This window comes from Acipenser ruthenus, chromosome 5, assembly GCF_902713425.1.
Source record: "Acipenser ruthenus chromosome 5, fAciRut3.2 maternal haplotype, whole genome shotgun sequence".
NCBI classification, from domain to species: Eukaryota; Metazoa; Chordata; class Actinopteri; order Acipenseriformes; family Acipenseridae; genus Acipenser; species Acipenser ruthenus.
Genome location: NC_081193.1, coordinates 77,926,747 through 77,952,720, shown reverse-complemented (window position 1 = coordinate 77,952,720; position 25,974 = coordinate 77,926,747). Strand labels below are relative to the sequence as shown.

Here is a 25,974-nt window from a genome sequence, read left to right as displayed (position 1 = left end):
GTGGTGTTCTATAACACAACATACTAAATAAAGAACGACTGATCTCCTTTTGATGCACCACAGTGTAGAACTGTGTGGAATGGTAATATACCAAAGTATTAGAGAAAATAATAATGGACATAACATTTAAAAACAAGGCAGCACTGTACAGCTATGGCCAAAATTGTTGAATCCCCTGGACTTTTAGGATTGAGACATAATTAAAAACAAAACAAAAAAATATATAGGAACATAATTTAGATCTTTTATTTAACACAGTGTAATCAAAGAAACTACAAAATGATATAGCAAATCTACTGGAAGCCATAATAGTAGTACAGTATTTCATGTTAGATTTCAAAATGTCACATTTTTCAATTGGTCAGTTAAGTATATGGAAAACTACAAAGTGTTATGTATTTCAATATGTTAATGTAACATTATTCAACAGGTTTCATTCGACTTTATGAAACAAAATGAGTTAATTCTATAGGGTAATGCAAAACTTTTGGCCATAGCACTGTATAAATAATGTATGTATTCACGTGACATGTCGTTGAAGCTGTGTTAAGAGTTGTGTGCAGCTATTCTGAAACAACCATGGAAACACAGAAGGACCTCAGTGACATCACTAGAGCTATGACAGTGGCTGCAGTGACCAGTCCCTCAAGGCAGTCTCCCGGGTGTTTCTGCAATGGCAACACCTGTAGAAAACCACCATCAGAAAGAAAGCACAACTCTGATCGCAAATGGCTTATGACTAAACGAGCCAGCAGATATATGAAACGTATCGTGACAAGCAACATACTCATGCTACAGTGACACAAATCACAGACTTCTTCAACAATGGACAAGTCACACCTGTTTCCACACAAACAATTAGCTGGGAGATAAGCATTGTGGTAACAGGTCACTCTTATCCTTTTAATTATTATTTTTATTTTCAATATATTTATACAAAATAAAATAACGCTGAAATCCCTGAAATAGATAACCATTACCTCATGGGTATTTATCCAGTAATACCGTCTAACCAGAACAGATACATCAAAGCTGCACGTAATGCTTGTGACGTAGTCATGCCCGCCCCCAAGGGCATAAACGACCACTGACACAAGTATCATCATCATTTTTCCTTCGCATGGACGCAGCGACCTTGAAGGTTAATGGTTACATTTCTATTTCAGGGAACCAGGGTTATGATAATAACCTAACATTCCCTAGCAAGTGCGAAATGTAACCATTACCTCATGGGTAGAAACACCAAAGCTGTCACAAGGCAATACTGCGGACCAACTGGAATGCTACAAGGCTCAGCAAAGGCAACCTTGCGCATTACCATGAAGGAAGCCAGTACAAGTAGATAGGGCTATAACATTGAGGGAGAACTCACCTCCATGTATATGCTGTAAGGGTCGAGCTCGAGGCCGCACTTAACACTCTTGTTCCAAAACCAGGTTTTTGTTGATCCACGACATTCGTTGAAGTTTCCTCTTTGCGCAGTCACGGGTCGATTGTGAAACCCTCATCTGGCTTTAGCAGGAGCCAGCTGGATTGGTCTCTGAGGTTGTTGTAACCTTGGCTGCCAGTTGGGAGCTGGTCTTCATACTTGGGAAGCAGATGCACCAGTTCCTTCGTAGACTCCAGCGCCTGTTGAGTGTGCTGCAACATATCATCTACCGCAGGACCAAAAGTGTGTCCTGGAGTAATGGGAGCATCCAGCAATGATGCCTTGTAGAGCACGGTACACTACCGTTACAGTAACCTTGTTCACGAAGAACAGTGGTAGATCAGTGACCTACAGTTACTGAGGAAGCAATATGCAGGGATGCCCACCTGAATAGCTTCTGACTTAATACAACACAGCCCTAAGACTGGAGGAAGCATGCTGTCATGCCGTGACAGCCTTCACAATGGCACTACAAGCAGAGACCAGAGCGGCAATGATACACTGTGGGAAGGACTGCGAGCATTCAGACCGAAGCAGAGCTGAGCCCAGCAACTGCTAGTGAATCAGCAGGGTAACCACGTTCGTTGTACAAAAGTACCGACGGGAACAGGAGCAGGTCTGGACCTACACTTACCACCGGTGTGAAATAGTGATGCCCACCTATAACGCTTTTTGGCTGACCAACAGATCAAAACACGAGGAAAGCCTACTGCTAGAGCCCTAACAGTCTTCACACTAATTCTGCAAAACTAAAGGTGTTCAATCCCAGGGAAGGGGCAGCGGAGCTGCTGGCTTCGCACGGGGCACAAGGCCGCTGAGGGACTAACAAAACAACCACGGCTGAGTGCACAAACGTGAAGTAAATTTTACTAAATCACGTGAACACAATCGCAATATGTGTTAAAACACAAACGAAAAGTCAGACATAACACTTTGTGTCACTTATCTGTTCGTAGATCTCTCTCTCCAGGTGGTGAAAGGAAAAATGATGACGATACTTGTGTCAGTGGTCGTTTATGCCCTTGGGGGCGGGCATGACTACGTCACAAGCACTACGTGCAGCTCTGATTTATCTGTTCTGGTTAGATGGTATTAAAGGATAAATACCCATGAGGTAATGGTTACATTTCGTACTTGATAGGGAAGATACAGAGATGTCTATTCTCTTTTACACAGGTATACTGAGATAAGAGTTTATGGAACTGAGGCAGCTTTAAAACTGATTTATGCAACATCATGAATCAGTTTTATAACCTGCAGCACTAAACTATAGAAGCACTGTCTGAAACAAGATGACAAAATCGCGTTCAGCTTGTCAAGGTACAGTTTTGTGAAATGTATTAAACCTTGGTTGTCAGTGTCTCTAGCCACACCCTCTTGGATTCTGATCTTGTAAGCAGGACAGACTAAGCCAGTACTTGGGTAGGAAACCACCAAGAAACACCAACTGGCACTAGACAGAACTGGAAAGACATTACACTGAAGTCCTGTCTGTTTCGTAGCCATTCAATTTAGAAAAACCTCAGAGCTTCCACCCACCAATCAGAAAGCTCCAATACCAGGGCACTTGAGAAAAGAAATAAGGGATAAAAAGCACAGATAAAGGTGCACAATGTGTAACTTAAAGATGTGACTGTATAAATTATACTTGAATTTGGATAGATTTATAGAAAAAAAAATACTAACATCCTTCCTCATTCCATTCAAATCAAGTAACAATGTAACTCTTCAAATATGCTAGTCCCACCTTTTGAAGCAAAATTACTCTTTAGAAAGAGTAGAGACAGGCAGCACAATCCCAGTGCCCTGGAAGAACTCCAATACTGGCCAAACAAAAAAAAAATACATTAACTGTAACTATACCCAAGTGGCCCACCCCAGCTGATTTAACTTAATACATCACTTTAATAAAGCTTATAATCTTGTCCTACCCATGCATTAGATCTTTACAAGGTTGGTCCCCCTCTATTAGACAATCCCAAATACCCCCCTGCTAAAGGAGAGCTACACAAGGTTTTCAAATCTGTTTTCTTACCTCTTTTCAGCACTTGCAGTGGTAGTACTGTTCCCCATGTTCTTGTGTTGATGATATTTTGATATTTGCTTATTTTACTACAGTTAGATCATTGGGGTGAAACTGGGAGTGATTTTGTACCAGGAAACAGCAGCAACTTTTAAGTCTATACCTTTGCAAAATACAAGTTAAGAACCAAAAGATCTTCAGAACAAGAAAAGGGAGGACAAGTGATAATGCTGGTAATAATGAGAAGTAAGAAACAGATTGAAAAACCATGATTTTGACAACAGAGATCCTTGGCAGATGTTTTTTACTTACATATAAACAAACATACAAATATGAAATATACTGCATGCATTTTCCCATTAGCTGTTGCTGAATAATAATAAATAAAAAGGAAAGAGTCTTATTTTATTTTATTAAAGACTTGCAAATGCCCTAAATACATTTACCCATTGCTTTCCAATTAAATATGACCATTCCGGCACTGTGAACAATAAATAGAGAACAGGGCTGGCCCAACAGGCAAACTAGACCCTTGATCATGACCCGCTTTCCAAATGATGAATTAATCAATGTGTGACACACACACACACTAACTTACAGTACAATTTTAACCCTACACTTTTCAACAGTGTTTTGAACCTTGAATCTATCTGACATTCTAGCAAGTTTCAGGTGGTTTCATGAAAAAGTACTGAACTTATTGTGGTTACAGACTGATGGCCAGTGATGACTATATGGACACTCATTGGAATGACATGACTAATAAATGCAAGTCCTACGGACTGAATCCATTCAACAGGCATGGTCTTTTAAAACAGGTTCTATTCCTTTACCACAATAAAAATGTCATGCAAATCAAGCTGTGGTGAAACAAAATTACATTTCACAAAAATAGTTGGTTTGATTAGGCCATGCATGTTTGAGCCTGAATTGTCTTGTACTGTACGCCTATTAATTCCTATCAAAATTTTAGAAGATTATTGAAGGACCTTTCACATTTATTTTAAAAGCACTTTTTAGAATAACTTCACACAGCGTCTTTATAGACTGACAATAAGGCTGTTTTTTTCAGCAGGTTTGTTCTGACTCGGTTTACGGCCTCTGTACGCCAGTAGGGAAGTAAAAATGGCAATGCCCTGGATAAGAGGAAAATAATTTTCCAATCGGCTTTTAAAACATGAAATGTGGAAGGTAATTGCCATTAATTGGTACTTGTTAAAATGAAACTCGATGCGGTGGACAGAGTAAGAAAAGGTGAAACTCAAGCAGCAGTTTCAAAATATATGGCTAAAAGACGAAGAAAAACAAAGAGGTTTTCATATTAAGATTGACTCCAAAGAGGGCTGCTCTAGAAAAAAAAATGCACTGAGCTAAAGAGTGAGACAAGCTGCTGTGTGAATGTGATGCTGTGAGGGTGCAAGACTGTTTGTTGTTTTTGGTGTGGCCCAGGATAACAGGGGCCAGGAATAATCGTCCAAATAAACCGTGGAATCAAGTACCTGCAAATCGTGTGTGTCTCCTTCACTCATTTTCCACCATAGGCTACGATATTAATGTTGTGGGCATTGTAAATCATTTTGGGAACAAAAATGTATATACACACACACACATATATATATGTCCTCAAAGTGTATTACAGCATACTCACACCAACAAACAAACATACAACCATGCACTCCCGTTTATTGGAAACATCTCTGATAAGTATATTGTAATGCGTTCTGTTATGGATTTTTTAAAAAATGTTTATGATGCAGGCACAGCAGTTCAGGCAATGTCATCACTGCTCGATGAAGGCAGTCCTAGAATGCTCTGTGTGAAGCAGGTCAAGACAATTCGACAATACTCTCAGTCAGTCATGGGGACTTAAGTATGTTACACTTACACTCTTTTTCCAATGATTTCTCATAAATCATCCATGACTCTCAATAGAAATTACCAATAGTGCTAGCCTGTTTTGCCACGATATATACCTTTCACACATTTTCTCATGAACAATAGGGACAGGGGCTTGAACTGCTAATCATTTCAATATAGCATGCATGAATTTATGTGGGTGTCTGTGTGTGATGTGGGGGAGGGGCTCGAAACCTTAGGAAAAAAAAAAAAATATTTTCAGATGAAATAGTTTATTTGTTGGCAATGACACTACCTGCTTAAAGACTTTGCCTGCAACATATATACATACACAGACAGGCACACACAAGGAGAATAGCTGCACTCCTGGCAGGTTGCTGCTCTCTGTGTTCTAGAGCTTTCCGTTGGCGAACGCTCCCTCTTGGAACTGAGGAACAAAGCTCTTGAAATAGGCCCTGAAGATAAAACATTTAGAATAAATTAGAAAACAATATTAATATGGACGAAGGAAAATAAACAAGGCAGCCTAGACATTTTTCTTCAGAATCACAATTCCAGTCAACAATTTACCAAGCAAAAATATGCTTTCCTAGAACATACAAATGATACCATTCGTCATGGATTGGGACTACAGCTCCCAGCATTTTATGCTTGTAAGGTGATTGGCAGTATAATACTGCATAATCAGAGGAAGAACCTATTATTCCTTAATTGTATGACAAATGGAATCTCTTTGGGATTCTAAATCCTGTTATCTTGTGATAACACTACACAGTACAGTTTGAATAAAGATGCCTCATAAAGTTAATCTAGAAATACTAAAAGAAAAGTTAATTCAATGATACATGTTTCAATAAAGGTCTTTTTCAATGTCTTCAACACTTTTAGTATTTCTAAATATAAAGTTATTGGGTGTTTTCTTATTTTGGAAGAAATGATTGTAGTTGTTGCTTTTATTACAATTACAGTCTGTCTGAAACTTTTCAGCTTTTCTGATGCCCTGTGTTGTGGTAGTCATTGTCCCATCAATGGACCATGTATTGTTCATTACTATCATTTGAAAGAGAAGAGGACGGGGCTTACTTGGCTCTCTTGGCCATCTCATTGCCGTCCCAGCGCGGGCTGTACGGGTAGGACTTCTGCACCTGGGAGTAGAGCTGCCCACTGCTGGTGAAGTGGTACACGGACTGGAAGGTGATTGTGGGCTGATCTCGAGGGAAGTACAGGGGCAGGTCAACTGCAGGAGCAGGGAAACAAACAAGGAAAAACTATGACGCTATAGAAATCAAGTAGACAAACTGCTAGTGCCTTTTTCAGTGTAGAGATTAGGAGCTGTAAATAAGCGTGGTGGGGTACCCTAAACCGATTAGAGCTCAGCACCCATCGTTATGAGAGGAAGTACAGTCACATTATGGGGATCTAATAAACAGTATGACCTCCAAGAGCATGTTGAACAAATTGGAGCTTTTATATCTGTTTGTCACTGGTGCGGTCTACAGAACTCATTGTGATCTTTGTAGTCTGTTGAACTGGCCTTCCCTAGTACAAGCAGTCTTAAACATTGGTACATCCTCATTTACAGAACACTCATTGGTAAAGCGCCTCGTTACCATTGGCATTTATTAATCTTTTCCTCATCAGTGTATCAATTAAGACCAAATACAATTATTGATAGTTTGCAGGGTTTCACCAAGGGTTGGAGTAAATGCCTGTTTTTCCAATTCCTTTTTAAAATCCTTTTAAAAAACATTTTTATCAATTTTAATCATTGCTCAAAATTGCAATTAACAGTATTCTGTTAAAATTAGCTTCTCACAGTGGCAACAAATTACTTAAATTGAATTCAGCTTTATTCAATTAAATTGACTTTAAATGAAAGCAGTTGAACAATCACAACAATTATTATGTGTCTAAAATATGAATGCCAATTCCAGTTCCTTCAAAGAAATTGAAATTGTTGAAAATGGATTTTTAAAAGGAACTGGAAATAAAATTGGAATTGAAAAACAGGAATTGTGCCCAACCCTGGTTTCAACGGCTTTTGGCAGACACTCTCGAATTCAAAATAATTAAAATGAACTACTGCTTTGGGCAACTCTGTTTTATCCTGGAACTTGGTAGTATGTTCTGGTCAGGTAGCAGCATGGTGCATCCTATTTATTATTCTCACCAGAGAACTTCTACAGTAGCTGATCAGGTTTCTAGGCAACAGCTGCCTAGTGTCACGTGGCGCAGTGTCATCTGACATGAATAAACTCAATGGCCTGTCAGTTTTATTTTTGTATTTTTTGTGAACATTTAAAAAAAAAAATGTTTTAATTGTTTTTAGACAATGCACTACAATACTATTCAATATAATAATAGTAATAGCAAACTATTTATGCTGGCTGGGACACAAAACCTATACAGAATTAAACCTATACAGAATTAAAGTAGGTCTCTCACAGCTGTGACAATTTCCAACCATGATGACATAGATTTGTGCTTATTATTATTATTATTATTTATTTTTTAGCAGACGCCCTTATCCAGGGCGACTTACAATTGTTACAAGATATCACATTATACAGATAGCACATTATTTTACATACAATTACCCATTTATACAGTTTGGTTTTTACTGGAGCAATCTAGGTAAAGTACCTTGCTCAAGGGTACAACAGCAGTGTCACCCACTGGGGATTGAACCCACAACCCTCCGGTCAAGAGTCCAGAGCCCTAACCACTACTCCACACTGCTGCCCGTGGAGCACCGTGCAGCTTGGCTGTAGATCTTTGCTGCTTAGCACCGTGCAGCTTGGCTGTAGATCTTTCTAAACGTGCGATGGACTGGAGATGTAATAACCAGGTAATTATTTTTGTATTTTTAAACACACTTAAAATGTGATTGTTAAATGTTCATAACATGTCTAGAGCAATAACATATATTTTCCATACTGAAATGAACTATTTGTATTTGTGGATCTCTTTAGCCATAATGTAGACTAGTTGCTGGTGGATACCTTTAACTGTTAAATTAGCCTGCACTGATTCTGTACTTCACCTGTTGTATAATGGATATTGTAATATTTGTTTTTATTGTTGGGTATGTATAGGATAGCTGATTACAGTCTATTAGGTACGATATTTATCTAAGTGACATCAGTGATGATGAAACCTACTATAAAGTCATTCGATTTGGTACTGATTTTAAGAAGCAAAGTCTCGTGCCACCTATTGCTGTGTGAAAAATGCAAGTTTAATCCACTCCTAAGTCTTACTTAAGTGCTCAAAGCACACATGACAATTAGATGTAGGTGGTTCAGCCTGACCCTTCAGGCGATAGAGAAAGCTGTATAATAATTGAAATCACCACACCTAGACTATAATGACGTGATTTTTTTTTAAGCTGTCGCCTCATCAAGTACCACAGGGTGCAAACAGCAGTGCACCAACACGCTACTTTAAACTGGATGTCTGAAACTAATAAGCTATTGTCTGATGATCTGTGTGACTTGCTGGCAATGCACCAACCTGTCTCAGATATCACATTCAACAAGTGCTTGATCTCCCTATAGCCTCATTGCCACAGTAAAGAACAAGTACAGGGAGTGGCTCCTTCTGTGAGTACAGATAATGTCTGAGGAATTAAACCACCTTGCAACTATGTTCTAGTTCTAAAGGTTCCCAGTTAAAACCAAAGGAAACCCAGTAAACAGCACCCTTTAAATCACTATGCAGGGCGATACATCTCAAACACAAATGGAAATATTCCTGTTTATCCTATTTGGCAAGGGTCACAAAACAGCGTGTAGTGTTTACAACAAACACATTACTTTTTCACATTACTAAGTCTGATGACAAAACGGCACTAAACAATAACAATGAGAAACAGGCAATACAGCGGCGTGTATTGCATTGTTTTAATTTATGGGTTGGTCCCGAAATAATAGTCCCGATCTTATACACCCACACATAACACAAAACACAAACACAGTTAGTGCTGAAGTGCTTGTGGTGCAAATACAGTTATTCGTGAAACAAAGTGCAGTTTAGTCCGGGTTTTTGCTGGCCTCTCCGTAAAAATAACAAAAAACAGTATATTTAATAACGACAAAACAAACAAAACACTCACGATAATAACACACGTCTTTCCTTCTGGTTCAGGAACAGATCACTTCGCTACGCCCCCTTTTGTACCGTCAATCATGACCCCTTGGTTAACTAGTGCAACTGCTCCTCCAATCCGTGGCTGCCACGTTGTTTCCCTTCCGGGTCAATGATTTAGTGTATCGTAGCTCCACCCCCTTTCTAGATTACCGACTTCCTTCTAACCCTGGGAATGAATTGTCTGGCCATCCAGACAACACAGCGCCCTCACAGGTCGGGAGAGAGATTTATCACCAAGAATCATTCGGTCTCTGTCACAGCATCACAGTCATATATTTGTCATCATGATCCCGATTTATGTGTAGAGGGTTTGAAAACATGTCCCAGAGTGTTTAACCCTTTGCGGTCCTATGTCGGACCTGGTCTGACATTGCTATTTTCCCTTTCCGGTCCAATGTCGGACATTGTCCGACATCATCAAAAAGACGTAAAAAACAGGTCTCTAGTCGTTTTTTCTCTGGAAAAAGACGAGAAAACCATTCAATGGCCGAGTGAGACCGATAGGAGCCGAGAGAAGCTGAAAAGTAAGGGGCGGATCTGAGCAATACACTTAGTCCCAGCACCACAGAGATAACACAGCCATAAACAAACAAGATAGCTGCTTCTGCATCCAGCACTCAAAGAATAGCACAGACATTAGCAGAGCTTTTTGAGATGTTATAGTAATAAAATAATTACTTGGATCGCATCATTGAGGAGTTTGGTGATAAAACGAGTGATCAGGAGATGATTTATCAGTATTCACTACTATGAAGAGGTATGTGAAATACAGTGAACAAGGGGTGGGGCGGGGCTGGAGATGCAGTACTGAGTGTCCTGTTGATATGCAGTTCCTTTTAAACCTGTTTTACTGTGAAAAACCGCGCGTCTAAAATAAACTGCGCGTGTGAAAATAAAATGGACCCGACACGCCTGAGATGCACTGAATAAATGGATGAGTGGTTTGGCACTACTTGACACTGCTGTCTTAATCTTAAAAACAAACCTACAAAGTTAAAAATAAATATTTATACATCACTGCAAAGCACAGTGAAGAGATCTAGGGGGATTCCACTCATGCTCAGATGCCTCTCTGATAGACAGTACAGTAACTCACCATGAACGAGGAAACAGAAGTCTTTCCACATCAGCAGCAGGGTGAGCTTGGTGAATCCCTCTGCATCATACTCCACCACTCCCCTGAAACACAGACAGCCATAACTGGGGATCTCTCACAAGCTTACACAGGCGAGGAACTGTAGGGGTGTAAAGATTAATTGTGTATCGATGAATTATGATAATTTCTTTACATGATACATCATGTTCCAATAGAGGTATGTATCGTTTGCATTGTGATTCTTGAATAAAGTGTGTTTTATAGTTTGAATGAATACATAATCTCCCTAACTCATATCATTGTTATCTTTTAACAAAACTGTCCATTTTTTAATGACCATTGTGGCAGGGCAGAGGCCCTGTACAGTTAGAAATATGTTTTTTGTTGGCTGGCAGCCATCTTGGCTCATGAGTGGGTAAACAGTCTGGAGCCAAGATAGCCACTCTTTGCAAAGCCACATAGTTTAAATTGGGTTAATTAGAATCTGCTACTACATAAGGTTACATATTTGTTTCCCTGCTATCTATAAAATACATGCTTGCTATAATGTGTGTTTCTTTCAAAACTGCATGTGTGAGACCTACATTGTGAATCGAGGTACCACACAGGTATGGTTTAGGGATTATAGTGTTGCTGCAATTTAAAGTGTGAATAAGCATGCAGGACATCACTGTAAGGCTCCTATGAGAATCAATGCCTTCCACAACCAGGTAGAGGAAGGGTGCGCAGAAAACTTGCGGCCGCATACTTACATCCCAAAGTGGCTGAGAAAAGCTGCAATGTACTCCCGTCTTTTGTGATAGCCCTGAATGACATATTGTACCTGAGAAAACACAAGCAGACTGTATAGATGAATCAACACTGTTTAAACAAATTACACTTACAGGTTACAGCATAGCATCTCCAGCCCTTTAAGGACCATCGTCGTTGTATTGCGATAGCTTACATACTCTAAGGGGTTTGATCATCTTATACACAGTCAAGATAAACCACCGCTGGATTTTATTAAAGCATTTTACAGCACTGGGGTACCCCCTGGATTAACCACCCATTTTTAGGGATAATCCTAGGATTCCCCAGTCCTGTAACACACCAATAAAATCAAACCGTGGCTTATGACAGCGGGGTATACAGTAGGCGATAGCAATGTTTGAGCCTTACACCCTTATCTGCTATATGCTGCACACATGAAAGTTGGTGGGTTCATTTAACAGGCTCCACACAAAACTGGAAACCAAACAATCCACAGCCAAACAACAGTGTTGTTATGAGATACTGGCTGTTATAAGATAATGGTTTATCAAGCCGTGTTTTTTTTTTTATTTTTATCAAAGTTAAGTGGCTGATGCTGTATTTGAATAGGGGCAGGTGTTCCTAACAGAAAATAACCACTGATGCTTGTCCACAGTTTGTGTTGGCAGCATTCCTACAACATGTAAGATACTCAATTGTTTCAAGTTTAAAAAAAAACAAACAAACACATTTTCAAGTAACATAAAAAGTACTTAAAAGTCCACGAGTGTAATACCTGATGCGTTTATTTCTAGTTTTGTAACTTTGAACAGGTGTTTTCACTAGATTTGAAAAAATATGGAGTAAAATGCTTTGAAATCATCCCAATGCAAAGTGGTTACAACATTCTATAATAAAAATGGTATAAAAATAAAACATGAAACTTTTCAATCATGTGTACTACTAATACTCCTAATTGTGCTTTTTTTGTGTACATAATATTGCAACCATAATTTTAAATCAAAATTGCAACATCAGAGGAAAACTCTGTCTAAAACTAAACAACAATTAATAAACACAATAACTACATATCTCTAACAACCAAACACTCATATACAGTAATCTCATCCTCCACTGCTGTAAGTAAATACAGGAGTATATTTCACAGAAGAGTTGCTACACCAATCAGAGAGTGGAGGATAAGTCAATGCTAGCCCGGCTGTGCACAGCGATGTCGTCAGAGCAGGAAACCAACAAAACCACATTACACTGCAACCTGCCCTGCTTTGAGTTTAGAGTTATGAAGAATCTTCTTCCACAGGCCTTTCAGGAGCCTCCAGCTCTAATCAATTTACTGCCTTCTGACAGAGGCACTGCTGGGCTTGGCTGTGACACAAACCCAGGGTAGTGTTGCCATTGCGTCATGGGAAATGAACACACCATGGAAACCCACTGCTGACAGAGGCTAAATACCCGGTATTTTCAGATCTTTCCTCCCTGTTTAATCCCTACTCATAATGTGCTGCCTACTGACAACAGCTGCCAGAAGACGTCTGGCTGGAGTAAATTAAAAGAAAATAGAAGAATTTAAAATCGTTAAATGTTTTAATGTACTTAATTAAAAAAAAAAAAACACTGAAGTAGCTCAAAAGTTGTAAGATAGTTAACAAATGTTTCATATAGTGCCTTTTTCATTGTACTAGGAATACAGAAAACGTTCGGAATTAAATTGGAAATCAGATTTTTTTCTGGACAAAACAAAGCATTTCATGGTGATTAATACTTTGGTACATCTTACGAGGCATGTTCTGGTAAGACTGGTACCACAGCGATTAAAAATAAAGAAACTTCTTCACATCGGATGCAATGCAACAAGCGAATGTGCAGTACAACACACTGTGACAAAAAAATAAAGAAAACATGTTGTTTTAATACGAACCATTCACTTTAACTGCGATGTGACGGGGCGACACTGAAGCAATGTAAAAATAGATAGGATTGATGTCTAGTTCCAGGGAACTGACCAACGAGGAACAGTTTTCCTTGTGCGCCTTTTTTTCAGGACACTATAGCTATAGATTCTTGCTGTATAACAAAGGACACAAAAATTATAAAGACAGGGCGATGAGGGAGAATATCTGGGAGTCCATTTACAGGGAACTGGATATAGCTTGTGTGTGTGTGATTCGTTTACGTTTACTGAAATAAGTATTCTGCAAAAAGCTATTACATTTTTATTAGCTGTGTAACAGGAATATCAAAATAAGTAGCAACAAAAGTTCTTCCTCTTCCATGGAAGACATTTTGCTTTCAAGAACACAATCAGAGGAGTCGGCTATCACACTGCAACACTGGTGTGAAAGGAGTGTCACAGTGAAAGTATCATTTTATCGCAGGACAAATCGCATCGCGTCCGGTGTGAACAGACCTTTAGTCTTTTTTAATGTCTAATCTAAAGTCTAAAGTTTCCCATTGTAAAAGCATAGTGAAAGTGTAACAAAGCATAGTGAAACCATGGTTAAGCATAGGTAGGAACTGTGAAGCCCAGAGAGGTACAGTATGGTAAAGCATATTCAAATTCATGAATGTGAAAAGCATGGGAAAACTGTAAAATTACCATCCAAATTTACCGTGGTAAACTTTTACAAGGGAAAGCCTGAGACAGAATGCTTCCATTCCCCTTACCTTGTTTGTGAGGAGCTGACACACCTGAGGCACGTAGTCAATCAGACACCCACCGCTGGGGAATGCTGAGATAAGCAGGGCTGAAGGTCCTCCAAGCGCACTAAGTATAAAGAAAAGAAGGAACTAGATGTTACTGCAGCTCCTGATAACCACAACATCATCAGCACACAAGAGCGGCCACATTTCCTTCAGTGAGCAGTACATGCCGGTTTCACTGTAGAGTATACGGTGTGAGTCAGTGCTCTGTTCAGTACTATACCCTGGATCACTCACAAAACATTACTGCAGAATAACCAACATTACAGCAGCCAGCTGGCCATTACAATACACTGAGTTTGAAAGGGGTACAATAGAATCAGTCATTTAGTGAACCAGTACTCATTCAGTACTGCATTATACTGCAATTGTCACCCTTATTCAGTTCTGAAGCACTTGCAGATTACTTTAAAATCTTTCACCTGCAATAACCCTCCATGGGCAACCTGAAGCCTCAACAATGCTTGCTTCTGTATTTGCATGCACTCAGGCTGCACCCCAGGCAAATGAGTCTGTGGGTGTGGGTGTGAGTGTGTAGGGGGGGTGGAGGACTTCTTACTGTACATACCTAGACAGTGTCTGGGAGACTTTGGAACAACAGCCAACAATCTTAACTTGAACAGATATTCTTCATTGATGCCTGTCATGTTCCAGGAACAGCAGAATGCTGCTGACGCCAGACAGTTTGCTCTGCATTCAAATTTGCGCCCCGCCCGCTACGGTAAACAGCACAATCAATGCTTTGATACAGGGAGGGTGTGCTTGGCAGAGACTGCGAGAGGGTGGAATCTGGCAGCAGGCTTCATGATTATAGCAGGGAATGTTACAGTGATGCAAGAGGACAGCACATTCCCCAGTTCAATAGAGGAAGGTAGACAGTGTTTAACGACCAGGTGGACAGGACGGAGGGAGCAGCAAGGACAGAGGGAGCAGCAGGGACAGAGGGAGCAGCAAGGACAGAGGGAGCAGCAGGGACAGAGGGAGCAGCAGGGACAGAGGGAGCAGAAGGACAGAGGGAGCAGTGTACAGCACAATTCAAACAGTGATCTCAAAGCACTTTACAATCTTTTTTTGTAAGGGCTTAAAACAGTGAGCCATGATGGAGAACAAAACAGAATAATAACATTAAAAAAAAGTTAACGAAAAATCCAAAAGGGTTCAGAATCCCTCAATGATTGGAACCTTATTTCAAAGTTTGGGGCATAATGGTTAAAAGGTCTATCTCCAACTGACACTGTTAACAGGGAACAGTTAAACCCAGATTTTAAGACACTTGGGGAACAACAGGGTACACAGGGATCCAATAGGTAACCCAACAGGCATCAGAGAAGACCATGTAATGAACTGGCGTGTAATGGGTCAATTAATCCCGAGTCGCACCCTAACTGACTAAGGTGGGTTGTGAGGGAAAACTAAAAGCAGGTACTATAGACATACTGCATAAGAATGATGAAGGTATAATCCATCTGTTTGCAGCTTTTCAATGCTGCACTTAGAGCACTAAAACACTCACATTTAAAACTCAATATTCCAGAACTAAAATCCTCCATTCTCAGCTTTCAAACACTGTATCCACTCCAGCACTGCACTTTGCAAACACTAAAAACACTCCAGAACTTTGCAGTAGAATCCCTAAACATTCCATTCCGTCCACTCCCCACTCTCACACGGCCTGTTACCCTCCTGTGTTGTGTGTGTATATTTTCAAGAGGTCATTTATAAAATACGCCTGCTGTTACCATGGAAATGTTGATTTGTTCCGAGCATGTTATTGAACATTTGTTTTGCACAGATCTATTAAAGTCAATCTTTGTACTTCGATGAACTTGATGAAGCTGCGTGGATGAATGCAGGGGCCATGTGTTCTCTGTGAGCTGTTTGAGAGTAGGAGTGATGACACTGTAAAAAGAGAGGTCTGCACTCAGACGCATGATATTCTCCTATCTGACAATGAATATTCATCAGGCTTCTCTCTGTGCTGCATTCAGTTCTTCCACGCTTTACTTTCTGTACTAGTTTATCCACCTACAGCATTAGAGTGTGTCTGTACTCCCTACGGAGAGAATTATATTTTGGAAACACATAAGTAGGTACCTTCTCTCTTCACTGGCCTATCTTAGTCTTTAACTCATCATTTAGGTAACTGGATGTCACATACGACTGGATCAATTCACTAGCGGATATTAGACAGGCCCTGTGAAAATTTTCTTTAAAATTCATGGCAGTGTCACAGGTAAAGTATCGTATTTCGTGGAATGTGCAGGGAAATATTTTATAAATTATGTGTACAGATTATTATTATTTTTTTAAACATCAAATATAAAGATAAAAGCACTGACATCATCAAAATCAACGTCAAAGTTATTCAATCACGTTACAATAGCTTGTGAAACGGTGTTGTAATTAACAGCCTGTAGGTAAAGTGTATCTGCAAGGAACATGATGGGAGACTACATTTGGGGGCTGATTCGTGAAAGTGATTTACAGTATAATGGTAAATCTCGAAAAACTACTCACTTCTAAATCTTTTGTAGTCATTTTTGTATTACTTTAGTATAAATACATGTTAATTTGGATTCACATGTTGTTTTTTCTGACTTTATGTGAACGAAAAGACACAAATTTGCCCGTTTTCTCATTGGAAATAGGTAAATTTCAAAATATCACTGTCCTGGTCACAAAAGCAAAGTTTGTGGGGAATAATAGCCATTTCCTATACTTTTGAGGCATAAGCAATTAGGAAATAACACTTACTACCCAGGAACAAAAATTGTGTTACATAGTGTTCTCAGTCATGATCTACAGTAACGTTGCAGGACGTACAGAAGAGCTTTCGTCCTCGTTGTGTAAAACTCCTGCTGGACACTGCTTTACGTGATCTGCTGCAGATGTGGCCTTTTCAGAGACTTGTTTACAGTGTGCAGTATTTAAATTTCCCACCTAGATTGCATAGTCACATGACATAATAACTGCACAGCACTATGTGCATGGCAAATAGTACACGCAGGCACACAGCAGAGCTGTACAGTTTTGTTAATGTGATTTTTTTTGTATGAAACACAAATAATAATTATTAAATCATTTATTTTCATTTCTTAAGAATATTGTAAAAATCGTGGTATTGGGCTAATTTCACGATTTCCGTGCAGCCCGTGAAATTGAGATTTACATAGGGCCTTAATTATTAGGTAACGGAGATAGAGATAAATATAATGTAGGCAGGGCATCAAGAACAAAGATTTATGCCGCTTCTCTCACCTCTGATAGTTCAATACGGTGAATCATTGTTATGAGTGGAGGCTCACTTCAGTCCTTGTCAGCATTTTGAATTGATATATATACATACGGCAATATGAACAATTGCTTTATTATCATACACTACCTGGTCCTTTTATTAGGACCTGTCTACATACATGAATTTAGCATCAAATTAGGTGAATCACGTGATGTGACACGTGATCCCTGCAGCACTATAAAGCTGCGGGAGTAGCACAATTGCAATCAGTTTGCCAGAAAGGGGGCAATGCAAAGTTCTAACAGCATTCAAGAGGCATGAATGTGGGTGCACTAGTCAAACAGGTGGAACTTTATTAAGGACAGTCATGTTGGTATGCTGCAACAAAACAGCGCTCATCATGAGCAAAGGCAAAACAAAGGGAAAGTTTAAAAAAAAGGGGGGGTCTGGTTTTATTACTTTATTAGAAGGTCATCTACTCATGAGAAGTTCAAGGTGAGAGAGCTCAGTAGGACTGTGTCACCTGCGTAACCCTGAATATGTTCAGCAAGGGCAGAATCTTAGCTCAGAAACAACACACATATTCAAGAAACAAAATTACTTTTTGCTGCCAAATACAAAGTATTCCCACCCCTAATTTCAATGGGAAATCAAAGGGCTTAAAACTCCATTGAGGGTGTGTTCTGTCCTAACTTCATCTCCACCTTATCTGATGGTAACCCAGGTTTTCCCAGAAAATAAATCCAAACGAGGGCAATGATGAAATAATTAATGAATGCAACACACAGACACAAGGCAAACACTGAATCTGCAGTAATCTCAGTACTGCTGAATTTGAACCACATTTATTTTTTAATCCTTCGTCCCAAAATAGCTTTTATGACAGGGATTAAATATGAGGGGTGTCAGAGGTTCCCTTACTCCGCAAGCTCTCGTCTGAATAGCAATTACTGCTGTAAGCCATGAACCAGTTTAAACAAAGCAGGGCCGAGCCATCAAGGCAGGCAACGCTATTCAGTTTGGAAGCACAAGGCAAAATGGTTTCACTCCCACGCGCACGAAATCTGCTTAGCGCTGCAACACCACAGGCTCTTTGGTACTTTGTCCTCTCTACACACTATCCAGCCTCGTTCCTTATATGTCAACCCTAATTGCAGTCTGCACGGTACAAGCTATTATAATCTATTATGCTCATGATTAAGTTATTTACAGATGTGCGCCATATGCATTAGTTTTCATTGTCCATGCATGGTCTTTGGAAAGTGTGTGTGCAAAGCACGGTGTGCATAGGACAACTACCTGTACAAAATTAGAAAAACTGCCTATCATCTAGGGCAGGGGTCCCCAAACTGCAGGCACCGGTGGCATTTGTAACTAGAAAAATGAGTTTTGAGATACTGGAATGCTTTTTTATCTTTTGTAGAAACGTTTTCATACTGACTTTTGTATTTGATAACATTCATTTAAAATTTCAATTGATGCCTATGATGAATTGTTTTTGAGACTAACTAGCTGTTAACATTTAAAATAGAGTACTTTTTTGTAAATCAAGTTATTAATCAAACTCACAAATCTTGTTACATACCAGTAATTGATTTATTAAAATGTTTGGATAGGGGCTCCTGAGTGGCGCATCCAGTAAAGGTGCTCCGCGTGGAGTGCAGGATGCGCCCTATAGCCTGGAGATCGCAAGTTCGAATCCAGGCTATGTCATTGCTAACCGTGACCGGGATTTGGATACAATGCTATTTTATTGAGTACTGGCTCATTCACAGTCATCTTAAAATAATGCTAGAGTATGTTTTGTTGGAAAATAATAATAAAAAAAAAACAAAAAAAAAACAAACAAACAAAAAAAACGTTTTTGGACTGATTCAGATTTCGCTGCAGATGGATTTATTTTCATAAGTTTTCTTTTGGTATTGTGTGCATTCGTCTTTTTTGTGCATGACAGTTCAGCGTGAGAGGTAACGGATGGATGTTTTAATTACACAATGTTCAGAAATTAGGATTTAAGAGTTATGTTTTTGTGCACGTTGTACTGGTTTTACTCCAAAAGTGATTCCTGTTCGGGTATTTATGAATGGGAATAATTTCTTGTTTGATGACCATGAAAAATAACTTTATTTCTAAAATTTTCATTTATACAAAGGTACCTAATTTGAAAGTTTGATAAAAAAAAGTCTGTTTAGGTTTTGCAATTTATTTTATTTACTAAAACTAAAGTGTTTCAAAAAATGTTTTTTTCACTCAGTGCATATTCTATGTGATTTCTACCTTTCACAATATTTATTCAAATGAATAAAGGACAGGTTAGATTTGGTTTATTTATAATGTTACAAATTTAAACATATAAAATGTTTTTAATTTGACATTTTCCCAAGGAGTAAAAGAAGTTTGGGGACCCGATATGTTAGCAAGTTTTAAAAAATTTGTGAAAAATACACAAAGTGCCAGGGATGGTCCTATTATAACCATTTAAAATGATGTCAGTATTCAGATCCAACTCCAATGTTCTACGTAGGAGGATCTTGTTAAGGTTTGGAGACGGTTCCTGGAAGTTCTTTTGGGAAAAGAGATGACACACGTCACACATTTGCCAACTACAAACAAACAAAAACAACATTTCTAAACTGGTTGAATGACGTGCAAAAGAGCAAGTATCAAAATCTGATTCACAATCGGGATTGTAAAACAGTGAAAACTGTCCTCCAATCTTAACGAAAGGCAGGGACTGAACCATCAACTACACAACCCTAAAAAAACTCCAGATTAACCAGGAGGGCCCTTATCCAGACAGAGTTCTACACACTGAACTAACCAGACCTTCCCCTGAGCACGAACCTTCTAGCTTCTTCAGCCTGCATCTGACACATTAATGTGATCCTCTGATGATGACGATCACATAATTAAATAGAGAAACTAATTACAATTAGGGTCATCGTTACTGTTATTCACATCGGTGAGTCGGGCACATGATGAAAAGACCAAGGGGTTAGCTAGATACACAAACAAGGGACCCCTCGGGAGCCCGCCAGAGGACTGCTAGTTAATGTGAGGGGCAACTTATAATGAGGGATCCGCTGAAAAGTCAAGTGAAAGTGACAGAGGTATGGAAATGGAAACAGAGAGAGATAGAATCTCTTGAGGGTGGGTGCCTAGTACAAGCCTTGGGAAATACACACCAGTCTTTACCTGTTAGAGGGTGTTATCCTTCTTGTTCTTCAGGCTAATTTAGTCCTTACCACTTTTCTGTGACAGCATTTGTTGGCATTATATCTAGGATATATATTAATATTGTAACACAGCAGTTGTTATGAAACTGTGTAATTACTGTATGTGCTCGAAATAATATCCGAGCATTTATTTTCACAATCTTTTCTCTTATATATATATATATATATATATATATATATATATATATATATATATACACACACTGCTGTGCAAAAGTCTCAGACATGTTGCATTTTCTACTCTGATCATTCGATTTTCAAGGTGTGGTATCCGAAACATAATCAACAAGTACAGAGAAACATCTGTAATTGACAAACCCAGGACTGGAAGACCCAAAAAGCTGTATAACAAGGATGAGCAATACTTAAAGATAATATCCTTAAGGAATAGAAAGAAGACAAGCGTCAAATTGACAACATAACTGGCAGAAGGCACAGGTGTCGTCGTCCATCCATCAACAGTCCAAAGCACTTGACCATTGATCCATAGTCCAATTTCTGTGTTCTTGTGCATATTTTAGCCTTTTAGTTTTGTTCCCCTTTCTTATTGCAACACATCCTTCTGTTCTGTAATGTGTCAATGTCGTACTGAATTGTATTCTTTAATGACTTTCAAAGTTTATATGGTATATTGTACGTTACAATATTTCATTACCTCAACTGTAGGTGTTAAAGTTTTACTGAATTGCATTAATTTAATGATTTGAAAAGCTTTGTAATTTTGTATGCTTAATGTGATAAACTAGGTTACTAGCCATATATCATCAATAGGTACTTATGTACTAAGTACTTGTGTATGTTAACTTTATTCTATACATTATTAAAAGGTAAAAGTAATTGTTATTAATACCTGTTCAATTAGCCATACAAATCGATTATGCAAACTAGTATTGGTCCCAGTTAGTTTGGATACTTGATTCTCTACTATACACTCCTAAAAACACTTAAACACATTTTAATTCAGCAACTGCTCTGTTGTACTCGTTCATTACAATATTAGTAAACCTCTTCATCATTCCAAGTTTAATGCAAATGTTGGCTGATGACAGGTTACAAAAGTATCCATTTGAGAAATAGTCAAACTTAGACCAATTATTTCTGTATCTGACGCCGAGAGACTAATGCATGCCTTTGTGTCATCTAGAATTGATTACTGTAATGCACTTCTCTCTGGTATCCCAATAGGTGTGGTGTCTCGCTTACAGCTCGTGCAGAATAACGCTGCTAGAATTCTGACTAAAACCAGCAAAAGTGAACATATAGGCAGCAGTGTGGAGTAGTGGTTAGAGTTCTGGACTCTTGACCGGAGGGTTGTGGGTTCAATCCCTGGTTGGGGACACTGCTGCTGTACCCTTGAGCAAGGTACTTTACCTAGATTGCTCCATTAAAAACCCAACTGTATAAATGGGGAATTGTATGTAAAAATAAAAAAAAATTAAAAAAACGTGATATCTTGTAAGAACTGTAAGTCGCCCTGGATAAGGGCGTCTGCTAAGAAATAAATAATAATAATAATATTACCCTTGTTTTAGCCTCCTTACACTGGCTCCCTGTGCAGTATAGAACAGATTTTAAGATTTTGCTGTTAACCTATAAAGCCCTAAATTGATTAGCACCTAGTTATTTGCAGGAGTTACTGACACTGTATCATCCAAATCACAGGAATGCGGGGCTACTGGTTATTTCTAGGGTCAAAAAAATTAACACAGGAGGAAGGGCTTTTTCATGCAGAGCCCCTAAATGATGGAATGCACTCCCTTCTTTCGTCAGGGAAGCTGGGACTGTTACAGTTTTTAAGTCAAGACTGAAAACATATTTTTATAAAATGTCATTCTTATCTTAGTGGGTTTTAATGTAACTTTTACATTCAGTTTTTTTTTTTTAGTAGTTGCCAATTATTATTATTATTATTTATTTTTTTTATTTTCTTCCAATTTAGAATATCCAATTATTTTTAGGCTCAGCTCACCGCTACCACCTCCGCGCTGACTAGGGAGGGCGAAGACGAACACACGCTGTCCTCCGAAGCGTGCTCCGTCAGCCGACCGCTTCTTTTCACACTGCAGACACACCATGCAGCCACCTTAGAGCTACAGCATCGGAGGACAACGCAGCTCTGGGCAACTTACAGTCAAGCCCGCAGGCGCCCAGCCAGACTACAGGGGTCGCTGGTGCACGGTGAGTCGAGGACAATTGTGCGCCGCCCCCTGGGAACTCCCGTCCACGGTCGGCAATGGAATAGTCTGGACTCGAACCGGCGACGTCCAGACTATAGGGCGCACTCCACATGGAGTGCCTTTACCGGATGCGCCACTTGGGAGCCCCCATTTCTGTGTTTTAACATTATTTTATATATACTGTTATTTAAATATGCTATTTAAGATGTAGCAGTTGTTTGTGTGACATGCCTGGGGACCTTTATACAAAGGTACTGTGTTGTGTAAATATTTTTTGCAAAGTACTGTACAGTGCTTTGTGATTTTAAATTAATATGTATTGCATTATAAATTATTAGTCATAATGCAGCCCTGTAACATTTCAACAATAGTTCACATGGAGAGCGTCGGTGCTTATTAACCTTCGGCCAGTAAAAATGGACGCCAATATGAATATGGGTGGACAGTCGAAACTGGGCGCTATATCGAGCATATATGGTATGTGTTTTTATCTTTGAAATGTCATTTTTTTAATTTATTTTTTATTTTTGTATTGTTATTACATTTTGTTTGCTTGAACATGTGCTGGCCCTGGCGGGCACAGAGTGAATAATCTCAACTAAACTAAACTTTATTATTATTATTGAATATCTGGACTATATCTGCTTATAAATATAAATCACAAAAAAACTAATGAAAAAAAACTGCAAATGAAAACTTCAAACTGCAAATGAGATCCTCTCAAGATGGATGCTCACGGAACTAAATTTCTGTTTTTTTCCCCCTGTTTTAAAATAGTTGTATGATTTTTATAAAATAACAAAAATCTATCTGATATTTGACATTCTCCAATACAACTGAGCATGCAGAACTGTAAGCAGAAACGTTTATAAAAAACTGCATTTGAATAACTACCTGTCTCACTAAATGACTATTGTGGTGCATTGTAATAAATTGTTCATACAGAAAGGACACCAATTGTGGAGGTGAGTTTGAGGAACTGCACATGGGTGTTTGGGTATTCTGACTGCAGTAGAGATGCAATCATTAATCAATGTATTGATTATTGATCACAATGGCTTTTTTTAGAATTGTTTTTTTTATTTAACTTTTGAATAACAATGCATCGATTTATTGACGATTATAACTGATATTTGGTAAGGATATCAGTTGCTGATTGCACTCTTTGCACTCCCTGTCAGTAATGTTACAAACTCTTTCAAATCCTGACTTCCCCAAAGTAAGCATGTGTACAGGGTCTCTCTCCAAAACAAACACTGGCTGCACTCCATAAACTGAGCGAGCAATGGAATTAGAAGACCCGCAGACCTTGTAAACAACACAACTGGAGCCGTTTTCCCTTGAAATAATGAGTAACCAGTGGAGCAGCTTTTTGGCTGGGTTCCTTCAGAGGGCCGTTACATCTGCATGCTCACCCACATATATCCCAAGCCCCTGAGGTCCCTTGAGAAGTACATTTCAGACTGTTCTTTTTGCTGAATATTCCTAAGTGTTAGGGCATTTGTATATTGTTAAGTTTGGTTCATATAGAGCAATGTTAAATTCCTAACATTGTTAACTAATGTCTGAAAACTGTTAAGTGCTTGCAAACAAGAGCAGGATTTAAGTACTCAAAACAAAGGTAATTGCTCTTGACGTTCAGTATTTATTGCATTCCTTTGTGCCACCATGGTTGCTGCTCAAACTGACATTACTTAAATGCAACTGCGTGAAAATGTTTTTTTAATAAACTGTTTTTCCATTCTGTCTCCTGGGTTATGTCTTTCATGCAGCTCAATAGAAATTCTTGCATTGCTGAATTTATAAAGCGCAGAGATCACAGTGCTCTATTAATTAGTTATGCAATGGCTTCCTAACACTCTTCATTAACTCTTGTTATACCCTATTCACACTTCAGTCTATATACGGCGCTCCAGATAAGGTTTTGGGTGATTAAGTACAAGACGCTTGATAACATACAAAATTAAGTTGTGTCGCTTATCTGGAGCATTGTATACTCTCATTCTTGCATACTGTCAGTTTTTATTCAAGTTACAGAAACACTGAAATCAAATTTAAATGACAGTACAATGAAAGTATTATACATTTTAAAAGTACTGTGCATTTTATTGAAAATACAGCTGTAAGTGAACTTTTAAAAAGATACTTTGCAACTTGAAACTTGCATGTTCTGATCACAGGGATTTTTAAAACCACAAAATCAAGGCATGTCAACATCAGGGTATTGAGCGAACCGGAAACGCTGACAACTTGCATCCAGAAGTTCATAGGCCTGTATTACTGCACAGTTATGGTCAAAAGTTTAGCATTACCCTACCCTATAGAATTAACTAATAAAGTCAAATTAAACTTGCTGAAAAATGTTACGTTAACATATTGAACATATATTACCATATACTTGACAACTGACAAAAATGGAAAAATGTGATATTTTGAAATCTAACATACTGCACTACTATTATTCCGGTAGACTTTTGCAAGATCATGTTTTAGTTTCTTTGATTATATGATGTTAAATAAAAGATCTAAATGATGTTCAGATTGTTTAATTTTATTATTTTTATATTATGCCTCAATTCAGAAATTCTAGGTGATGCAAAACTGGCCATAGCTATAAACCTTTTTCAGAATGGTCACGAAAGTGTTTGTGGTAATGTTGAAATCTTACTTTTGCTTGTGTGCATTATCCATGTTTTTTGACTGCTTCATGGAAATAGCTTTGATGCGTGTGAGAACAATGGCAACTTGAAAACTGTGTCTATAGCAACTCAAAATGCATTATAGGATTAGTAGTCCCAAAACAGCACTAAAATGCAGTACAGAGGTGTTAATCTAGATGCAACTTAATATATTTTCCAATATCCTTTACACTCAGTTTTCTAAAGGCAATTAGCTTTATTCAATGTTTTCTTCCTTATAACATGAAATTCATATTATAAGAAGTAATTTACAATAAGTGACCGCTAAACTTTCCCAGGACCATGTAGAAAATTCATAGCATCAGGACATTTGGTCAATCCAAGTTAGTATGAATAAGAATGAACTGTATCGTGCAGTTAACTGTGTCGTGAGGTAATTCCTATTTCCTGTACGATTTAAAGCCACATTTGGTTATTTGATGGGGTGGGGTTGTTTAGATTAAGCTCAGCTGTTTTATAACAAGCCCCACCCCTGCTGTGCTCTTTGAAAAAGCCAGACACAGAGGGAACAACATACAGACTGCGTGGCGAGGCTCCAGTCAGCTCCACCGTTTTTTTGTTTATTTTCTGTTTTGAAAACACATTTACCAACAGGCTGATCTCCACTTATCCAATTCTAA

The 25,974-nt window shown here is 38.6% G+C and overlaps 1 protein-coding gene across 1 annotated transcript in view; it reads right to left on the bottom strand.

Annotated features, from left to right (window-relative positions):
- Positions 1 to 232: 232 nt before the first annotated feature.
- Positions 233 to 25,974, bottom strand: part of LOC117403128 (BRISC and BRCA1-A complex member 2) — a 113,847-nt gene continuing 88,105 nt past the window's right edge. The window contains exons 8-12 of the mRNA XM_034005145.3: positions 13,972 to 14,071; positions 11,307 to 11,377; positions 10,555 to 10,637; positions 6,393 to 6,546; positions 233 to 5,764 (exon numbers count right to left, since the gene is read on the bottom strand). Of these exons, the coding sequence (XP_033861036.1) occupies positions 5,701 to 5,764; positions 6,393 to 6,546; positions 10,555 to 10,637; positions 11,307 to 11,377; positions 13,972 to 14,071 (472 nt within the window). The 3' untranslated portion in view covers positions 233 to 5,700. The remainder of the gene's footprint in view (positions 5,765 to 6,392; positions 6,547 to 10,554; positions 10,638 to 11,306; positions 11,378 to 13,971; positions 14,072 to 25,974) is intronic.